General features: G+C 51.7%; 1 protein-coding gene across 1 annotated transcript in view; it reads left to right on the top strand.

Moving 5' to 3' along the window:
• The first annotated feature begins 3,948 nt into the window (after nucleotides 1–3,948).
• LOC121272202 (F-box only protein 24-like) overlaps nucleotides 3,949–17,222 on the top strand; it is a 94,756-nt gene continuing 81,482 nt past the window's right edge. Inside the window, exons 1-2 of the mRNA XM_041178728.1 lie at nucleotides 3,949–4,011; nucleotides 6,237–6,356. Coding sequence (XP_041034662.1) covers nucleotides 3,949–4,011; nucleotides 6,237–6,356 — 183 coding nt within the window. The remainder of the gene's footprint in view (nucleotides 4,012–6,236; nucleotides 6,357–17,222) is intronic.

Raw genomic sequence — 17,222 nt, 5'->3', positions numbered from 1 at the left:
GATCGCCCAGGAAAGCAGGGCGGGGCCCCCTGGGCCTGACTGACAGACCTGCCGACCAATCACAGCCCGGGCCCTGCAGCCTGCTCCGGCTCATTGGCTCCTATTAGCCTATCAGAGCTCGGCTGGGCTGGGCTGGGCTGGGCTGGGCTGAGCGGGCGGGGGGTGGGGGGGGGGGTGGGGGCGGCGCCCAGGCGCTGATGGACACCCGGTCTACCCAATCGGTAAACAGATCGGCCAACCAGGCGGGTCCCGATAATGATTGACACAGGTGTGGACCTCTCAAGATAGAGGAATTGGCGCTCCTCGACCAATGGGAGGAGGAGCGCCATTTCGGTCGTCAAGGCCAGGTGGACCCCCACCTAGCCAATCAGGAACATCGATAGGCAGGTCAATTGGCCAATAGTGAAGGAGAGAAGCTCGTTGGTCTTTAACCCAATCAGAGAGGGAGATCCAAAAAGCGAAAGGTCCCAAATGCTGGAGTTGCCCCAGAGTAGAGAGAGGGGTGGTGGGGGGAGTATGTTAATGAGGGAGACAGCCAATGAATGGAAGGGTGAATGAGGGTCTCAGCCAATGATGGCGAATGACTGAACGGCAAAGTGACAGAGGCCCCTCATTGGCTCAACAGCCCAAAGGTTTGGGCCAATGAAGAGCGGCGAGCTCCCTGGTACTTGGACCCTGGTGCCCAAGTGGTGCCAACTTGCCTTTGGGACTGGAATCCTTCACTCCTTCAGGGGGCAGAGTTAGTGCAGATACCACACCGCCCCTCCCCTCCCCTCCCCCCACCCCCCCCCCCCCCCCCTCCCCCTCAGAGGTTGGAAGAGGAGGGCGGACAGAGGAGCTTCCAATTTTGGGTGTTTCAGTGAAGTGAATGGGGAAGTTCTGTTGGCTTGTGTGCTGGTAAGTACAGCAACAACTCGCGTTTGTATAGCCCTTCTAAATAGCGAAATATTCCCAGGCACTTCGTAGGAGGGGATTATGAGATGGAATGTGCCACCGACTGACTGCATTGAGCAGATACTGGCACAGGTGACTGGCCAATAGCTTGGTCAAAGAGGGAGGTTTTTAAGGAGCATCTTTCAGGAGGAGAGAGAGGTGGAGAGGGTTAGGGAGGGAATTCCAGAGCTGAAGGCAAGTAGTCAGTTGAAGCATGTGAAGCTATAGTTAGATCTTGGAAGGTTGTGTGGCTGGAGGAGGTTACAGAGATAGGGAGGGTTGTAGGGTCTGGAGGAGGTTACAGAGCTAGGGAGGGTTGTAGGGGCTAGAGGAGGTTACAGGGATAGGGAGGTTTGTAGGGTCTGGAGGAGGTTACAGAGATAGGGAGTGTTGCAGGGGCTGGAGGAGGTTACAGATTTAGGGAGGGGTGTAGGGGCTGGAGGAGGTTACAGAGATAGGGAGGGGTGTAGGGACTGGAGGAGGTTACAGAGATAGGGAGGGTTGTAGGGGCTGGAGGAGCTTACAGAGATAGGGAGGGTTGTAGGGTCTGGAGGAGGTTACAGAGATAGGGAGGGTAGTAGGGGCTGGAGGAGGTTACAGAGATAGGGAGGGTTGTAGGGGCTGGAGGAGGTTACAGAGATAGGGAGGGTTGTAGGGGCTGGAGGAGGTTACAGAGATAGGGAGGGGTGTAGGGGCTGGAGGAGGTCACAGAGAAAGGGAGGGTTGTAGGGGCTGGAGGAGTTTACAGAGGGATAAGAATTTTAAATTGAGGTTTCACTTGACGGGGGTCAATGTGGGTCAGCAAGCACAGGGGTGATGGGGGAATGGGACTTCGTGTGAGGTAAGACACAGTCAGTAAAGGATTGGGGCAGCTGAAGATTGCAGATGTTGGAAGGTTGAAGATAAGCTGAGGGAGGGGCACATTTGGGCGATGCTATGGAAATGGAGATGGGCGATCTGAGTGATGAAGAGGGTATAGAGTCAGAAGCTCCTCTCAGGGTTAAGGAGAACTCCAAGGCTGTGAACAGTCTGAGTCATTGTCTGAAAATTGTCCATTTAAGGTTAGAATGAATTTTTGGACAGAAGGTTGTTTTGGGCTTGACATCCTTACAGAAAATGGTCAAGCAGAATGCGTGGTGAGAGAAAATGGAAAGTATTTCTAGTTAAATCAGGTGGTGATGTGTGACCACCATCTTTAATGACCTTGCCCAACCTTAATTCTGTTTCCTATTCTATCTTTATTCCACTCCCTGCCCAGCTGTGACTCTGTCCTCTACCCCGGCCCTGTTCCATCCCACCCCTCCCCACAGCTCTGTCCCCACAGCCACCCTGCACTGCCCCCTGATCCCCTACCTCCCTCCGTTCTAACATCCCGCCCTTGTCCCCAGACCCACATCCACATCTTGTGCTGCCATGTCCTTTCTCCACCTCCCCTCCTGGCTGTTCCCCTCAGCCCCTTGCCCTGCCTTGCTCACACCCTCTATCCTTGTCCCAGTGTAACCCACGGCACTATCATATTCCACTCCTTTACCCCGAGTCTGCAGCTACAGAAACAGGCCATTCGGCCCATCTGCTCCGTGCTGGTGTTTCTGCTCCACACGAGCCTCCTCCCCACCCCGCTCTCCGTCTCCCCCCATCCCCATATCCTTCTGTTCCTTTCTCCCTCATGTGTTTATCCAGCTTCCCCTTAAATGTCTCCACACCATTCACCTCAACCACTCCCTGTGGGAGCGAGTTCCACATTTTCAAGTGAATTTTTTAGAGAACACCTTTTTATGGCCATACTAGTGCTTTGATTTTGCAAGTCTAAGCATCTTCTTTAAAAAATATAAGAAATAAGAAATAGAAGCAGGAGTAGGCCATTCAGCCCCTCTAGCCAACTCCTGCCATCCAGTAAGATCAAGGCTGAACTGTCCCAGGCCTCAACTCCTCATAACCCTCAGTTCCCCGATATTTCAAAAATCTATCCACCTCCTCTTTAAACACTTTGTGATCCAGCCTCCACAAATCTCTGGGGTAGAGAATTCCAGACATTCACTACTCTCTGAGAGAAGAAATTCCTTCACATCTCAGTTTTAAATGAGTGTCCCCTTATTCTGTAACTATGTCCCCTTAGTTTGAGATTCCCCCACTAGTGGAAAGATCTCAACATCTATCCTGTCAAACCCCCTCAGAATCTTATATGTTTCAATAAGATCACCCCTCATTCTTCTAAATTCTAATGAATAAAGACCTAACCCATTTAGCTGTTCTTGATAAATCAACCCCTTCATCCCAGGAATCAGCCTGGTGAATCTCTTTAGAACTGCCTCCAATGCCAGCATATTCTTTCTTAAACATGGGGACCAGGACTGTACACAGAGCTCCAGATGCAGCCGCACCAACGCCCTGTACAGTTGTAACAAGACTTCCCTATTTTTAAACTCTAACCCCCCGAGCAATACAGGCCAAAATTCCACTTGCCTTCTTAATGACTTGCGCCTGCATACTAACTTTTTGTGTCTCATGCACAAGAACACCCAGATCCCTCTGCCTTTTTGTCTACCCTCTTGAACCCCTCCATAATGTTAAACCTTATCTTTCTGAGGCACAGTCAACTCAGCCCCTCTGGGTAATCTCTACACCCCCCCCCCCGCCACCGAGACCCCCCTGAGAACCCCTCAGCCCTGCAGCCCTCCTGCGCCCCCAACTCCAGCTCTGCTCCCCTCCCCCACCCCCCCCACCCAGTTTTTGCCCTCAGGCCAGGGGTCTGCCTGGGACCCCCAGCGGTGATGTCAAAAGTCCGACTGTGACATCACAATCGTCACTGTTATCTCCGGGGCGACCGCTGAGGGTGACATCAGCGCTGAGGGTAGATTAATGGGGGGGGGAGCTGCTTGCAAACACTTTTACACCACAAACAGCTGAAACAATGACATGCATGTGGTTACCCTGGGGAAAACTGCAGATCACAATCAGTCCTTAGCAGTACAACCTGGACAAAAATAGCTGCAGAGAGAGAGAGAGAGAAGGATAATGACCAGCAGAGGCAAACTTCAAAAATATTCCCGATTAAATAAAACTGAGAGGGCACCCAGTGTAAGTATCAGGCACATCGACCACTTAGAATATGTTCTCCGCAAGCCTCGTGACCCTCAGACGCGCCTGCTTCGTCCCCCTCGGTAGCCGAGAGGGGAGGGGGTTTAACGGGGTCAAACTGGGCACGGTTTAGACCTGTGCTCCCGACGTCTCGCTGGCTCCATTCCACTTGCTCCGGATCTGGCTGTGGGCGGTCATTATTCCGGGTCTCGAATGCCCACTCCCGGTGGGCACACCCATGGCAGTGCTCGGGGAGTCCTGCATTCCCACAGGAGCCGCCCATCGGACTGGATGGTTCCTGGGTTGTCTGTTAAAGGTACAGTTGGGGAAGGCCATTCCTGCCCATTCTGAAGTTCTCTTCTCTTCACCGTGGCGATTGTTTGTTAAATTATTCCAGGTGCTTTTTGCCTCTATTATAAAGACCCCATGGCACTATTGAAGGAATTTTGTACCTGATGTCCCGGCCAACACTCCTCCTAAATCCAAGAGAACCAAATCGTCCCAATGGGTAACCTGTCATCTACAACAGAGTTAAATGGGTGGTTAGAGTGGGCAGGGACTGAGGGTGGAGTGGGCGGGGACTGAGGGTGGAGTGGGCGGGGACTGAGGGTGGAGTGGGCGGGGACTGAGGGTGGAGTGGGCGGGGACTGAGGGTGGAGTGGGCGGGGACTGCGGGTGGAGTGGGCGGGGACTGAGGGTGGAGTGGGCGGGGACTGCGGGTGGAGTGGGCGGGGACTGTGGGTGGAGTGGGCGGGGACTGCGGGTGGAGTGGGCGGGGACTGCGGGTGGAGTGGGCGGGGACTGCGGGTGGAGTGGGCGGGGACTGTGGGTAGAGTGGGCGGGGACTGTGGGTGGAGTGGGCGGGGACTGTGGGTGGAGTGGGCGGGGACTGCGGGTAGAGTGGGCGGGGACTGTGGGTGGAGTGGGCGGGGACTGTGTGTGGAGTGGGCGGGGACTGCGGGTAGAGTGGGCAGGGACTGAGGGTGGAGTGGGAAGGGGCTGGAGGTGGAGTGGGCAGGGACTGAGGGTGGAGTTGGAAGGGGCTGGAGGTGGAGTGGGAAGGGGCTGGAGGTGGAGTGGGAAGGGGCTGGAGGTGGAGTGGGAAGGGGCTGGAGGTGGAGTGGACAGGGACTGCAGGTGGAGTGGACGGTGTCTGGGGGTGGAGTGGACGGTGTCTGGGGGTGGAGTGGACGGGGTCTGGGGGTGGAGTGGACGGGGTCTGGGGGTGGAGTGGACGGGGTCTGGGGGTGGAGTGGACGGTGTCTGGGGGTGGAGTGGACGGGGTCTGGGGGTGGGGTGGACGGGGTCTGGGGGTGGAGTGGACGGGGTCTGGGGGTGGGGTGGACGGGGTCTGGGGGTGGGGTGGACGGGGTCTGGGGGTGGAGTGGACTGGGTCTGGGGGTGGGGTGGACGGGGTCTGGGGGTGGGGTGGACGGGGTCTGGGGGTGGGGTGGACGGTGTCTGGGGGTGGAGTGGACGGGGTCTGGGGGTGGAGTGGACGGGGTCTGGGGGTGGAGTGGACGGGGTCTGGGGGTGGAGTGGATGGAGACTGAGGGTGGGGTGGACGGTGTCTGGGGTTGGAGTGGACGGTGTCTGGGGTTGGAGTGGACGGTGTCTGGGGGTGGAGTGGACGGGGTCTGGGGGTGGAGTGGACGGGGTCTGGGGTTGGAGTGGACGGGGTCTGGGGTAGAGTGGACGGGGTCTGGGGGTGGAGTGGACGGTGTCTGGGGGTGGAGTGGACGGGGTCTGGGGGTGGAGTGGACGGAGACTGAGGGTGGGGTGGACGGGGTCTGGGGGTGGGGTGGACGGGGTCTGGGGGTGGAGTGGACGGGGTCTGGGGGTGGAGTGGACGGGGTCTGGGGGTGGAGTGGACGGGGTCTGGGGGTGGAGTGGACGGGGTCTTGGGGGTGGAGTGGACGGGATCTGGGGGTGGAGTGGACGGGATCTTGGGGGTGGAGTGGACGGGATCTGGGGGTGGAGTGGACGGGATCTTGGGGGTGGAGTGGACGGGATCTGGGGGTGGCGTGGACGGGGTCTGGGGGTGGAGTGGACGGGATCTGGGGGTGGAGTGGACGGGATCTGGGGGTGGAGTGGACGGGGTCTGGGGATGGAGTGTATGGGGTCTGGGGGTGGAGATTGGAAATAAATTTCTTCTGTCCTCTGCTGTGGGAAGGGGAGTGAAACAGAAAAGCCTAAAACTCGCTTCCCTTTGTCTTTCTAAACAGGTGAAGAGAAGGCGGATTACTTTCTCCAGGCTGGATGGACAATGTGACCTTGGTGGAGGATTTAGCATCAAAAAGGACAGAACAGGTCCCTTCTCCATCCTGTCGATCCCTCCTGAGTTAGTGAGTATCCAGTGTAGTACATGGAGGAGAATGCACCACCTTCATCCAAAGGATGAACACAAAATTCCACAAGCATCCAAACCTTGTAAGACACAGTTATCATACCGCTTCCTTAGAGCAAACTCCTGTTAATGTTAATCACTGTGTGCTTATCCTGGGCTCTATTCTGGTTATATGCTCTGTGTTGTGTTCCGTGTTGGATATATTCTCTGCTACCATGAGTTTACTCCATCTATACTGTACTCCATTCTAGCTGTGTTCTGTACACGATGTGACCTTGTCTCAGGCCAACTTAACCTGAGCTGTGATATTAGTTTCTTTCCCTCAGGGAGTAAGTTCAGCTGTGGTGCAGAGGGTAGCGCTCTTGCCTGAGAGGCCAGCTGGTTACGGGTTCAAGTCCCACTACAGAAACTTGAGGCCGCAGTCTGGATTTCCACTGCAATGCAGCCATTGGGTGTTGTTGGAGATGCTGTATTTCAGTTGACCAATGAGGTGTCTACCCTTTTAATTGGAAATTAAAAAATCCTACTGTGTGGTTTCAAAGTGGAGTGTGTCTAAACCAATATCACTAACACAGCTTATCAAATCATTGTATCACAGAATCACACAGTGCTGAAGAGGCCCTTCGGCCCATCGAGTCTGCACCGACATGTGAGAAACACCTGACCTATCTACCTAATCCCATTTACCAGCACTTGGCCCATAGCCTTGAATGTTATGATGTGCCAAATGCTCATCCAGCTACTTTTTAAAGGGTGTGAGGCAACACACCTCCACCACCCTCCCAGGCAGCGCATTCCAGACCATCACCACCCTCTGGGTAAAAAAGTTTTTCCTCACATCCCCCCTAAACCTCCTGCCCCTCACCTTGAACTTATGCCCCCTTGTGACTGACCCTTCAACTAAGGGGAACAGCTGCTCCCTATCCACCCTGTCCATGCCCCTCATAATCTTGTACCCCTTGATCAGGTCACCCCTCGGTCTTCTCTGCTCCAACAAAAACAACCCAAGTCTATCCAACCTCTCTTCATAACTTAAATGTTTCATCGCTGGCAACATCCTGGTGAATCTCCTCTGCACCCCCTCCAGTGCAATCACATCCTTCCTATAATGTGGTGACCAGAACTGCACACAGTACTCCAGCTGTGGCCTCACCAAGGTTCTATACAACTCCAACATGGCCTCCCTACTTTTGTAATCTGTGCCTCAATTGATAAAGGCAAGTGTCCCATATGCCTTTTTCACCACCCCACTAACATGCCCCTCCGCCTTCAGAGATCTATGGACACACACACGCCAAGGTCCCATTGTTCCTCAGGACTTCCTAGTGCCATGCTGTTCATTGAATACTTCCTTGTCAAATTACACCTTCCAAAGTGTATCACCTCACACTTTTCAGGGTTAAATTCCATCCGCCACTCATCTGCCCATTTGACCATCCCGTCTATATCTTCCTGTAGCCCAAGACACTCAACCTCACTGTTAACCACCCGGCCAAGCTTTGTGTCATCCACATATCATTGCTGTTGGTTGGAGCTTGCTATGTGGAAATTGACTGTTATGTCAGTGACTACAAATCAAAAGTGTTTAATTGCCTGTAAACTTGGGGATGTTATGAAAGGTGCTAAATGCAAGTCTTTCTCTCTTTCTTTTTATAGATTTTCTACCAATCTGACCAGTTTCTCAGGAACCCCAAAGATCCTGAAGACAGGCCTTACCCCTTCACCCCCTCCTGCTCACAGGCCTGATTCAAACCAATGAAGTTGTTGTAATGATGGAAGTGGTGTTTTATATGTTTTTCTGAAACCTACCTCATGACAAACACTTGATCGATTGCAAACTATCCCGTGAAAAGCCAGCTTCAGCTCCAACCCATATCTCCCCACCTATAGTTCTTTATTAATATCTTGGCAAATACTTATCTGCATATAATGCTATGTACCACTCAGTACAATGTCCTGCTCTGGATTGACTCTCTCCAGTTTCCTGTTCTGGATCGACTATCGCCGGTATCCTGTTCTAGAACGACACTCTCCTGTTCTGGATCGACTCTCTTCCACCTCCTGATCTAGATCAACTCTTTCTTTCTCTCTTCTGTTTTGGACCAACTCTCTCATCTCTTGTTCTGGATCAACTCCCTCCTGTCTCCTGTTCTTGATTGACTCCCTCCTATCTCCTGTCCTGGATCGACTTTCTCCAATCACCTGTTCAGAAATGATTCTATCCCACTTCCTGTTCTGGACACTCTCTCCCCCAGCCCATGTTCTGGATTGACTGTCTCCCATCTCCTGTTTTGGACTGACTCATTCTCATCTCCTGTTCTGGATCAGCTCCCTCCTACCTCCTGTTCTTGATCCTCGGTTCCCCACAGCCTGTTCTGGAGCGCCCCCCCCCCCCCCCCGCATCCTCTTCTGGAATGACCCTTTCTTGCCTTCTATTCTGGATTGACTCTCTCCCATCGCCTGTCCTGGATTGACTCTCTCTCACCTCCTGTTCTGGATCCTCTCTCTCCTGCCTCCTGTTCTGGATTGACTCTGTCCCATCTCCTGTTCTGTATTGACTTTCTCCCATCTCCTGTTACGGATTGGCTCTTTACCATCTTCTGTTCGGCATTGACTCTCTACCGTCTCCTGTTCTGAATGGACTCTCTCCCATCTCCTGTTCTGGATGGACTCTCTCCCATCTCCTGTTCTGGATCCACTCTCTCCCATCTCCTGTTCTGGATTGATTCTCTCCCATCTCCTGCTCTGGATCCACTCTCTCCCATCTCCTGTTCTGGAGCGACTCTCTCCCCTCTCCTGTTTTTACATGACTCTCTCGGGCCTCCTGCTCTGGATTGACTCTCTCTTATCCCCTGTATTGGATTGACTCTCTCCTCTCTCCTGTTCTGGATGGACTCCCAACTCCTGTTCTGGATAGACCCTCTCCTGTTTGTGAATGATTCTTTCCCATGTCCTGTTCTGGATCAACTCTCACCCAAGTCCTGTTCTGGATTGGCTCTCTCCCATCTTCTGCTCTGAACCGACTCTCTCCTACCTCCTGTTCTGCATCGACTCTCTTCCATCTCCTGTTCTGCATCGACTCTCTTCCATCTCCTGTTCTGGATCGACTCTCTCCCAACTCCTATTCTGGATCAACTCTCTTCCATCTCCTATTCTGGATTGACTCTCTCCCATCTCCTGCTCTGAACCAACTCTCTCCCACCTCCTGTTCTGGATCAACTCTCTCCCTTCTCCTGTTCTGGATCAACTCTCTCCCATCTCCGGTTCTGGATCGACTCTCTCCCATCTCCGGTTCTGGATCGACTCTCTCCCTTCTCCTGTTCTGGACCAACTCTCTCCCATCTCCGGTTCTGGGTCGACTCTCTCCCACTCCTTGTTCTGGATTGACTCTCCCCTCCCCTGTTTGTGAATGACTCTCTCGAGCCTCCTGTCCTGGAATGTCTCTCTCCTTTTTGCCAGTTTAGCCCTTGGACCCTGTTCTGCCATTCATTGATACGATGGTTGATCTACAACCTAATTCCATCAACCTGCCTTTGCCCTAGCTCCCTCCGATACTTGGTTCATAAAAATATTTCAATCTCAGAACTAAAAGTAATAATTGATCTGGAAGATAGTGCCGAACTTCTACCACCCTTTGTATGTGGAAGCGTTTCCTAATCTCACTCCCGAAAGGTCTGGCTGGAAGTTTCAGACTCTGAGCCCTTGTCCTAGCTACAGCAGAAATACCTCCTCTACATTTAACCTACATGTTTCATTATATTTCTTGAAAACTTTGATCAAGTTACCCATTAATGTTCTAAATTCCAGGGAATACAAATCTAGTTGGTGTAATCTTTCCTCACATTTGAAGTCCAGTGCTATCATTCAGGTAGACCATAAGACCATAAGACATAGGAGCAGAAATTAGGCTATTCGGCCCATCGAGTCTGCTCCGCCATTTAGTCATGGCTGATAAGTTTCTCAACCCCATTCTCCTGCCTTCTCCCTGTAACCTTTGATCCACTTACCAATCAAGAACGTATCTATCTCGGTTTTAAATACACTCAATGACCTGGTCTCCACAGCCTTCTGTGGCAAAGAGTTCCATAGATTCACCACTCTCTGGCTAAAGAAGTTTCTCTTCATCTCTGTTCTAAAAGGTCTTCCCTTTACTCTGAGGCTGTGCCCTCGGGTCCTAGTCTCTCCTACTAATGGAAACATCTTCCCCACGTCCACTCTATCCAGGCCTTTCAATATTCTGTAAGTTTCAATCAGATCCCCCCTCACCCTTCTAAACTCCATCGAGTATAGACCCAGAGTCCTCAAATGTTCCTCATATGTTAAGCCTTTTATTCCTGGGATCATTCTCGTGAACCTCCTCTGGACCCTCTCCAGGACCAGCACATCCTTCCTGAGATACAGGGCCCAAAATTGCTCACAATATTCTAAATGTGGTCTGACCAGAGCCTTATAAAGCCTCAGCAGCACATCCCTGCTTTTATATTCTAGTCCTCTCGAAATAAATGCCAACATTGCATTTGCCTTCCTAACTACCGACTCAACCTGCAAGTTAACCTTAAGAGAATCCTGGACTAGGACTCCCAAGTCCCTTTGCACTCCAGATTTCTGAATTCTCTCCCCATTTAGAAAATAGTCTATGCCTCTATTCTTCCTACCAAAGTGCATGACCTCACACTTCCCCACGTTTTATTCCATCTGCCACTTCTTTGCCCATCTCCTAACCTGTCCAAATCCTTCTGCAGCCTCCCCACCTCCTCAGTACTACCTGTCCCTCCACCTATCTCTGTATCATCTGCAAACTTAGCCAGAATGCCCTCAGTTCCTTCATCTAGATCATTAATGTATAAAGTGAAAAGTTGTGGTCCCAACACTGACCCCTGCGGATCTCCACTTGTCACCAGCCGCCATCCTGAGAAGGACCCCCTTATCCCCACTCTCTGCCTCCTGCCAGACAGCCAATCTTCTATCCATGCTAGTACCTTGCCTCTAACACCATGGGCTCTTATCTTACTGAGCAGCCTCCTGTGCGGCACCTTGTCAAAGGCCTTCTGGAAGTCCAAGTAGTTAATATCCATTGGCTCTCCCTTGTCTAACCTACTTGTTACCTCCTCAAAGAATTCTAACAGATTTGTCAGGCATGACCTCCCCTTGATGAAACCATGCTGACTTTGCCCTATCTTACCATGCACTTCCAAGTATTCTGAAATCTCATCCTTAATAATGGACTCTAAAATCTTACCAACGACCAAGGTCAGTCTAATCGGCCTGTAATTTCCCATCTTTTGCCTCACTCCCTTCTTAAACAGGGGGAGGTTACATTAGCAATTTTCCAGTCCTCTTGGACCCTCCCTGACTCGAGTGATTCCTGAAAGATCACGACTAACGCCTCCACTATCTCTTCAGCTATCTCCTTCAGAACTCTGGAGTGTAATCCATCTAGTCCAGGTGATTTATCCACCTTCAGACCTTTCAGTTTTCCAAGCATCTTCTCCTTGGTAATGGTCACCATCTCACCTCTGCCCCCCCCCGACTCTCTTGAACTTTGGGGATGTTACTCGTGTCTTCCACTGTGAAGACTGACGCAAAGTACCTATTCAGTTCCTCCGCCATTTCTTTGTTCCCCACTACTACTTCTCCAGCGTCATTTTCCAGTGGCCCAATGTCCACTTTTGCCTCTCTCTTACACTTTATATATCTAAAAAAACTCTTGCAATCTTCTTTTATATTACTGGCTAGTTTACCCTCATATTTAATCTTCTCCCTCCTTATTTCTTTTTTAGTTGTCCTCTGTTGGTCTTTGTAGGCTTCCCAATCCCCTGGTCTCCCACTGCTCTTCGCCACATTGTACGCTTTCTCTTTAGCTTTTATGCCGTCCCTGACTTCTCTTGTCAGCCATGGTTGCCTCGTCCTCCCTTTAGTATGCTTCTTCTTCCTAGGGATGAATTTTTGCTGTGTCTCCCAAATTACTCCCAGAAACTCCTGCCATTGCTGTTCCACTGTCTTTCCTGCTAGGCTCATCTCCCAGTCAATTCTGGCCAGCTCCTCCCTCATGCCTCTGGAGTTGCCTTTATTCAACTGTAATACCGTTACATCTGATTCCAGCTTTTTCCTTTCAAATTGCAGGGTAAATTCTATCATATTATGGTCACTTCCTCCTAAGGGTTCCTTCACCTTAAGCTCCCCTATCAAATCTGCCTCATTACACATCACTAAATCTAGAATTGCCTGTTCCCTAGTGGGCTCCACCACAAGCTGTTCCAAAAAGCCATCTCGTAGACATTCCACAAATTCCTTTTCTTGGGATCCACTACCAACCTGATTTTCCCAGTCTACCTGCATATTGAAATCCCCCATGATCACTGTAACCTTGCCTTTCTTACACACCTTTTCTATCTCCTGGTGTATCTTGTGCCCCACATCCTGACTACTGTTCGGAGGCCTGTTCATAACTCCCATTATGGTTTTTTTCAGCTTTGCGGTTCCTCAACTCTACCCACACCGATTCTACATCATCTGAGCCTAAATCATTTCTTGCTATCGATTTAATTTCATTTCTTACAAATAAAGCAACCCTACCCCCTCTGCCAACCTGCCTATCTTGTCGATAGGATGTATATCCTTGGATGTACAGTAAATCCACACTGCGCTCCCATTCTGATCCATTTGGACCTACTCTCTTGTTATGTTATGTTCTGAATATAATCTCAACTGGGTTATAATTGAGATTAATTCTCTATTGTATTCTATTCTGTGTATATTCTTTACTGTGTTCCGTTCTGGGTATATTCTGTTTGAAATTCTATTTTAATGTTTCCAGTACCAAGTTCTACTCTGAGTAGATTCAGTACTGTTTTTAAAACCTATGCATATTCTTTAACTGATTTTATTCTAGACGCGCTAAGCCCACTCCCAGCCCCAGACTGCATTCTCGGTGTATCCTGCACTATGTTCTATTCTGGATGTAATTTATACTGAGCTCCATGCAATGGGTATTCTCTGTTCTGTTATATTGCTGGGTGTGTTATATATAATGATCTGTTAACCCTGGGTGTGTCATATTTAATGCTTTGTTAATTAAGAGTGTGGACTATTTAATGATTGGTGAATTCTGGGTGTGGAATATTTAATGATTTGTTAATCCTGGGTGTAAGATTTTAATTGATTTATAAATCTCGAGAGTGACACCAGTAGAATTTAGGCACAGTGAGAAGAACTCTCTCTTCTCAGACAGAAGATTGTCCGTTCGAGCCCTACTCAAGCGATCTGAACTCCTAGTTTGGGCTAACATCCAGAGTGTAATACTGAGGGGGTGCTGCACTGTCAGAGGCTCAGTACTGAAGGAGTGCTGCACTGTCGGAGGGTCAGCACTGAGGGAGTGCAGCACTGTCGGAGGGTCAGTACTGAGGGAGAACTGCACTGTCAGAGGGTCAGTACTGAGGGAGTGCCGCCCTGTCAGAGGGTCAGTACTGGGGGAGCGCCGCACTGTCGGAGGGTTAGTACTGAGGGAGTGCCGCACTGTCGGAGGGTCAGCACTGAGGGAGCACCAAACTGTCAGACGGTCAGTACTGAGGGAGTGCTGCCCTGTCGGAGGGTCAGTACTGAGAAAGTGCTGCGCTGTCGCAGGATCAGTTCTGATTGAGCACTATATTGTCGGAGGGTCAGTGCTGAGGGAGTGCCGCACTGTCAGAGCGTCAGCACTGAGGTAGCACTAAACTGTCGGAGGGTCAGTACTAAGGGAGTACTGCACTGTTGGAGGGTCAGTACTGAGGGAGTGCCGCACTGTCGGAGGGTCAGTACTAGGGGAGCGCCACACTGTCAGAGGGTCAGTACTGAGGGAGTGCCGCACTGTCGGAGGGTCAGTACTGAGGTAGTGCCGCACTGTCGGAGGGTCAGTACTGAGGGAGTGCCGCACTGTCAGAGGGTCAGTACTGAGAGTGCTGCACTGTCAGAGGGTCAGTACTGAGGGAGTTCCCTGCTGTCAGAGGGTCAGTACTGAGGGAGTGCTGCACTATCGGAGGGTCAGTACTGAGCAAGCGCCGCACTGTCGGAGGGTCAGTACTGAGGGAGCGCCGCACTGTCAGAGGGTCGGTACTGAGGGAGTGCCGCACTGTCAGAGGGTCAGTACTGAGGGAGTGCCGCACTGTCAGAGGGTCAGTACTGAGGGAGTGCCGCACTGTCAGAGGGTCAGTACTGAGGGAGTGCCGCACTGTCAGAGGGTTAGTATTGAGGGAGTGCCGCACTGTCAGAGGGTCAGTACTGAGGGAGTGCCGCGCTGTCAGAGGGTCAGTACTGAGGGAGTGCCGCACTGTCGGAGGGTCAGTACTGAGGGAGTGCCGCACTGTCAGAGGGTCAATACTGAGGGAGTGCCGCACTGTCAGAGGGTCAGTACTGAGGGAGGGCTGTGCTGTTGGAGGGTCAGTACTGAGGGAGTGCCGCACTGTCAGAGGGTCAGTACTGAGGTAGGGCTGTGCTGTTTGAGGGTCAGTACTGAGGGAGTGCCGCACTGTCAGAGGGTCAGTACTGAGGGAGGGCTGTGCTGTTGGAGTGTCAGTACTGAGGGAGTGCTGCACTGTTGGAGGGTCAGTACTGAGGGAGGGCTGTGCTGTTGGAGTGTCAGTACTGAGGGAGTGCTGCACTGTCAGAGGGTCAGTACTGAGAAAGTGCTGCGCTGTCAGGGGATCAGTTCTGATGGAGCATTATGTTGTCGGAGGGTCAGTACTGGGGGAGTCCTGCACTGTTAGAGGGTCAGTACTGAGGGAGGGCTGTGCTGTTGGAGGGTCAGTACTGAGGGTGCGCCTCACTTGGAGGATCAGTACTGTGGCAGTGCTGCACTATTGGAGGTGCTGCCTCTCAGATGAGACATTAAACCGAGCCTTCATCTGTGCTTTAGTGAAACTAGAACTGATCCCAGTCATCCCATCATTGTGATACATTCTCAGTTGACTGGAGTGTTTGCCAATGTTGAAATGGTCACTAGCCCCTACAGTGGTCACTAACCCCCACAGTGGTCACTAACCCCCACGGTGGTCACTAGCCCCTACAGTGTTCACTAGCCCCTACAGTGGTCACTGACCCCTACACTAGTCAATAACCCCTACAGTGGTCACTAGCCCCTACACTGGTCATTAGCCCCTACACTGGTCACTAGCCCCTACACTGGTTACTAGCCCCTACACTGGTCATTAGCCCCTACAGTGGTCATTAGCCCCTACAATGGTCATTAGCCCCTACCCTGGTCACTAACACCCACAGTGGTTACTAGAATCTACAGTGGTCATTTGCCTCTATGATGGTCACTAGCCCCTACACCGGTCACTAGTGCTGACAGTGGTCACTAGTGCCTATGGTGGTCACTAACCCCTACAGTGGTCACTAGCTCCTACAATGGACACTAGCCCCTACAGTGGTCACTAGCCCCTACAGTGGTCACTAGCCCCTACAGTGGTCACTAGCCCCTACACTGGTCACTAACCCCCACACTGGTCACTAACCCCAATAGGGGTCACTAGAACCTACAGTGGTCACTAGCCTCTATGATGGTCAGCAGCTCCTACAATGGTCACTATTCCCCACAGTGGTCACTAACGCCCATTGTGGTCACTAGCACCTACAGTGGTCACTAGCAACTACACTGGTCACTGGCCCCTACACTGGTCATAATACCTCTGATGATCACTGGTACCACCAGCGGTCATTAGCCCCTACAGTGGTCACTAGAACCTACGATGGTCACTAGCCCCTACACGGGTCACTAACCCCCACAGTGGTTACTAGAATCTACAGTGGTCACTAGCCCCTACAGTGGTCACTAGCCCCTACAATGGTCACTAGCAGCTACAGTGGTCACTAGCATTTACAGTGGTCACCTACACTGGTTACTAGCCCCTACACTGGTTACTAGCCCCTACAGTGGTCACTAGCACCTACAGTGGTCACTAACCCCTACACTGGTCATTAGCCCCTACACTGGTCATTAGCCCCTACACTGGTCACTAGCCCCTACACTGGTCATTAGCCCCTACAGTGGTCACTAGCACCTACAGTGGTCACTAGCACCTACAGTGGTCACTAACCCCTACTCTGGTCATTAGCCCCTACACTGGTCATTAGCCCCTACACTGGTCACTCGCCCCTACAGTGTTCACTAGCCCCTGCACTGGTCACTAGCCCCTACAGTGGTCACTAGCACCTACAGTGGTCACTTGCCCCTACAGTGGCCACTAGCCCCTGCGATGGTCACTAGCCTGTAAGATGGTCACTAGCTCCTACAGTGGTCACTATCCACCACAGTGGTCACTAACCCCAATATGGATCACTAGAACCTACAGTGCTCATTAGCCCCTTCGATGGTTACTAACACCTATAGTGGTCACTAGCCCCTATGATGGTCACTAGCACCTACAGTGGTCACTATTCCCCACAGTAGTCACTAACTCCCATTGTGGTCACTAGTACCTACAGTGGTCATTAGCACCTACACTGGTCACTAGCCCCTACACTGGTCACTAACCCCCACATTGGTCACTAACCCCAATAGGGATCACTAGAACCTACAGTGGTCACTAGCCTCTATGATGGTCAGCAGCTCCTACAGTGGTCACTATTCCCCACAGTGGTCACTAGCCCCCATTGTGGTCACTAGTATCTACAGTGGTCACTAGCAACTACACTGGTCACTGGCCCCTACACTGGTCATAATACCTCTGATGATCACTGGTACCATCAGTGGTCATTAGCCCCTACAGTGGTCACTAGAACCTACGATGGTCACTAGCCCCTACACTGGGCACAAGCACCTACACTGGTCACTAGCACCTATGATGGTCACTAGTCCACACAGTGGTCACTAGCCCCTACACTGGTC

Source organism: Carcharodon carcharias, chromosome 33 (genome assembly GCF_017639515.1).
Source record: "Carcharodon carcharias isolate sCarCar2 chromosome 33, sCarCar2.pri, whole genome shotgun sequence".
Classification (NCBI taxonomy): domain Eukaryota; kingdom Metazoa; phylum Chordata; class Chondrichthyes; order Lamniformes; family Lamnidae; genus Carcharodon; species Carcharodon carcharias.
Note: the sequence above shows the minus strand (reverse complement) of the source record. Positions and strands in the feature narration are given on the sequence as shown.